This window comes from Frankliniella occidentalis, unplaced genomic scaffold (assembly GCF_000697945.3).
Source record: "Frankliniella occidentalis isolate FOCC.00 unplaced genomic scaffold, Focc_3.1 Scaffold381, whole genome shotgun sequence".
Taxonomy (NCBI): Eukaryota; Metazoa; Arthropoda; class Insecta; order Thysanoptera; family Thripidae; genus Frankliniella; species Frankliniella occidentalis.
The window spans coordinates 110378-114036 of record NW_026267503.1 but is presented as its reverse complement, the minus strand read 5'-3'; the positions used below and the strand labels follow the sequence as shown (position 1 = coordinate 114036).

The window sequence follows — 3659 nt, the reverse complement described above, 5'->3', positions numbered from 1 at the left end:
ATTAAAATAATAAAAAATAATAAAATATTCAGGGGGGACCCTCTAGACAGGGGACCCTCCAGATGTTTCCCGAATACTGTATAGTTGTATCTTATAGTTATTGTGTATAGTGTACAGTTTGATCAATGCATCATTATTTTAAAACTGAAAATTACATTTTTTTTTCTCTTTATATCCGTTTGTCCCATTCCTTTCATTCATTACACAAGGAACAAAAACTTTTTTTTCCAAATCCAGTTGTATTGTGCCTTTGTACAAATTACATTAATGAAAATCACACTTCCTTTAGGCAATCACACAAATTATTTCAAACTGCACCCACTGAGTTTGTAAACCACTGAGTGATGACCTAATGGTAAGTTTCACAAACTTACTTAAAATATAAATAACTTAATATAGGCATCTGAAAATGCCATGCCAACCCCTCAATCTCACAGTAAAAAAAAATCTTTGGCAGATCTATGGATGTATGTGACCTACGTCTATTAATATTATTAATAATATATTTTTTCACATTGATTAGAAAAGTGTGTCTTCCGAGTCAAGACTACAATCAGTATACTTCACAGCAATTGGTGCTTTGTCAAAAATGTTAAAACCAGTCAGCAAATTTTACTTTTTTGCAATTATTTTCTTGTGGCCATCTGCACCAATTACGAGATTGAATAAAATTTAAATATTTTCTTTGAGTACCATGGTAAAAATTTTAGTACTACCTCCAACCTCCTAGCAGTTGTATGACTAGATTAGCCTCAAATCTGTGTTTTGCTCTTCACAGCTACATTCGTTGTCAGTCGTCAGGCCCTTCTTCCTGAAAGTAACAAGGATACTGTTAGTGTTTAAGTCGCACGTGGAGTTATTTTTTAGGATTGCCGTTGATCCTAGAGTGGCAGAGTGGCACTCACCTGGCAGTGCTGGTGGCGGGGCCGCGGTGCTCCGCTCTCCTAGTTTGTCTTCTTGGGGTCCTTGTTCTCGTCCTTGCTGGGGCCGCGGCCGAGGACCTTGGCCAGGGAGTCCCAGATGCCGCCCATGAAGAGCGCGCAGAAGAGGTTCTCGAACGGCACGAAGGGGTCGTGGATGCCCAGCAGGATGGACGAGAGCTGCAACAGAATTGGGCCCGTTGGTTTTCTGATTCTCTCTCTCCCGTCCGTCCGAGGGACCCCGCGGCCCGCGGGAGGGACTAGGCGGGAAGGCCTACCCCCGCCCCTGCGAGCCGATGAGCGCGCAGCTCGCTTACCTTGAAGTAGACGAAGAAGATGACGATGCCAAAGTACACGAGGGCGTGCGGCGCAGAGATGAGATCAGTCTTCTTGTCCAGGACAAAGATGATGGAGGCCACTATGCAGGCTTTGGTGGGGCTGATGACGAGCGAAATGAGTTTCATCAGTGACATTTTTTCATCAGTGGACAAAAAAAAAAAAAAAAAAAAAAAAAAAAGTCCGACGGCTCTCTACATCTATATACTCACAAGCTGGGCTGCATGAACTCCATGGCCGTGGGCGTCCAGACGCCTCTGATCAGTCTCTCGAGGAGCTTGGTGAAGCCGGCGCCGTTGCCCTTGAGCGTGCCGATGAGGATCATGATGAGGTAGGCGTTGGGGTACAGCTTGGCCGCGTGGGTCACACCGTCGTACACCTTTTTACACCTGGCACAAGACACGTCGCTTCGTTATCTCCCGCTCCGACCATTCATTTCAAAATAAAATAATCGAATACTAGTTCGGAAATTAATTCGTATAGAATGTACCGCATGAACGCGTGCAGCTAGGTTGGCCCTGTAGGTCCGCCCAGCGACGTAAGTCAAACCTGCCAAGCTACGCGGAACTGATTCAGAAATAATGTCCCTGTGCACCGTGCACCCACCTGTAGACCTCCTTCATGCCCGAACACACGATCTTGACGGGGAGGAACTTGGCCGCCTTGTAGCCGATGTCGAAGGGCGTGTAGAAGACGAGGTACCATACGATGGTGGCCACGGCGAGCTGAGGTGTGTTCTTCAGCGGGGCCAGGATGGGCTCGCCGAGGAGGCCGTTGCAGAGCATGCCGCCAGCGAAGATGACGAGCATGGTGGACAGCCAGCACGACAGGGGGTGCTTCCTGGAGAAGGCGTGCGCCCCTGCAGGAGGAAAGAACGAGTTCAGCCAGGTAAGTTAAGTTTTCAAATGGTTTTACGTCAAATAAGGTCACATTTATATTTTACATAAGTAGTCGCTGTTTCCCTCTGCCTTACAGCTGTAGCCTTTCAATTCAGCGCAAGCTCTCGTAGCGCCTGAGGGGTAGGCAACATATCACCCGCAATACACGGGTACACTGCGGGGTGGCCTACCCCGACTCTCACAGGCGCTGAGCTTCTCTATTTTGCCGAATAAATCTAAGAAAAACGGAAGTACTTTCCGGACGATCCCTTATACCACAAGGAAACCGGGAAGGAAGGGCTTCGGCTCGGCATTGTTCTACCGCCGGGTCGGGGGGCCGTGGGTAAGCGCACCGCTCACAGTTATCCCCGCGGGGAAGGGGTGTCGTCGGGGCGTCGGGGCTCCCCTTGTATGGCTTTGCGGCGGGAGCAGACACCTCATCACGGCGCCTCCCTTATGTGCGACATCAACCCCTCCCCCTACCCTCGGTGGGGCACACTGTCCGGTACCCGCGTACCCGGTCGTTGGATGAAGTTTCCCCATGGATACGATGAGTGTTTCTGCCCGGATAGGTACTTTTAATACAGTCTTTTCCCTCTTCCCTCTCCATGATATCTCCCGATTGCGTGGGCTTGAACCGGATAAGCGGATTCCCAATCCCAACCCCCTCGCACCCCCTCTTTTGTTGTGTGCGCCGCGTTCGCCGCGACCCGCCTAGTAGAATGTAGCGGGAGCGGCGGGAGCAGCGGGAGTAGCGAGAGCAGCGGGAGCGGGAGCAGGTGGCGCTGCGGCCACCACCGCCACACCGGCAACAGCCGTACTCTCAGAATTAAATTTAGAAGAAGGCTCGTTCGCTAAGAGAGACGGTGCGGGGCCGGGAGGGGGGGGGGGCGGCCTTTGCCGAGCTTTGCACATGTGTTCCAAAAAGCTATGACCGCTTCAGGCAAAGAAGAACAGCAAGAGCACTGCTTCCCGGCTGACGCCGGTGACATTCTTGAACTCGCCGCAACGGTTACGACCATTACGTGAACAGGCAGACAACACACTAGGCGCTGCGTAGAAACTTAGGAGTGTGGGTGCGTGTGGATAGTTCGGGAACGAAAACGTGAATTAAAATGGGAAAAGTGACTTAACGTGGTATCTGCCGCTCGCCGTCCTCGAGAGGTCTTCGTCTACCTCACCCGCCCCCTTTCCCCTGGCTGCCCTCCCCTACCGCCACCGCGGCGGGCGGCCAGCGGCCCTAATGCCCCATGTGTCGATCGCTATTCAACCGCATTGATCGAGCGAAGCCGCTATATTCATTTAGACCCCTTCACCCAGCAGAAAGTGCTCTGCAAATGAATGTAAATAAACAAGAAAAACCATGTTCGGCGCTCGCCGCTTGACGCTTGAGGACGCGTCTCTGCCGAACGCTTGTCCGCGCCAATTAAGCGGTGCTATAGGGCGATAACGCGATAACGCTTCGGCTCAATCACATAGTGCCCCCACAGCCGCATTATATGTGTTCCGGGGGAGGAGGGGTGGG

At 51.2% G+C, this 3659-nt stretch overlaps 2 protein-coding genes across 3 annotated transcripts in view; one reads left to right on the top strand and one right to left on the bottom strand.

Moving 5' to 3' along the window:
- Window positions 1-3659, bottom strand: part of LOC113214340 (trimeric intracellular cation channel type 1B.1) — a 26500-nt gene that overhangs the window by 9854 nt on the left and 12987 nt on the right. Inside the window, exons 2-6 of one of the 2 annotated variants that reach the window (XR_008012023.1) lie at window positions 1863-2115; window positions 1469-1645; window positions 1238-1358; window positions 906-1100; window positions 56-811 (exon numbers count right to left, since the gene is read on the bottom strand). Coding sequence is in view for 1 of the 2 variants with exons in the window: in XM_052274358.1 (XP_052130318.1) it covers window positions 945-1100; window positions 1238-1358; window positions 1469-1645; window positions 1863-2115 (707 nt within the window). In the remaining variant the exon portion in view is untranslated. Of the gene's footprint in view, window positions 1-55; window positions 812-904; window positions 1101-1237; window positions 1359-1468; window positions 1646-1862; window positions 2116-3659 lie in introns of those variants that run through there. The other variant, XM_052274358.1, reaches the window with a different exon arrangement.
- LOC113214476 (endoplasmic reticulum metallopeptidase 1) overlaps window positions 1-3659 on the top strand; it is a 16213-nt gene that overhangs the window by 2756 nt on the left and 9798 nt on the right. The gene's annotated exons all lie outside the window — the stretch shown is intronic.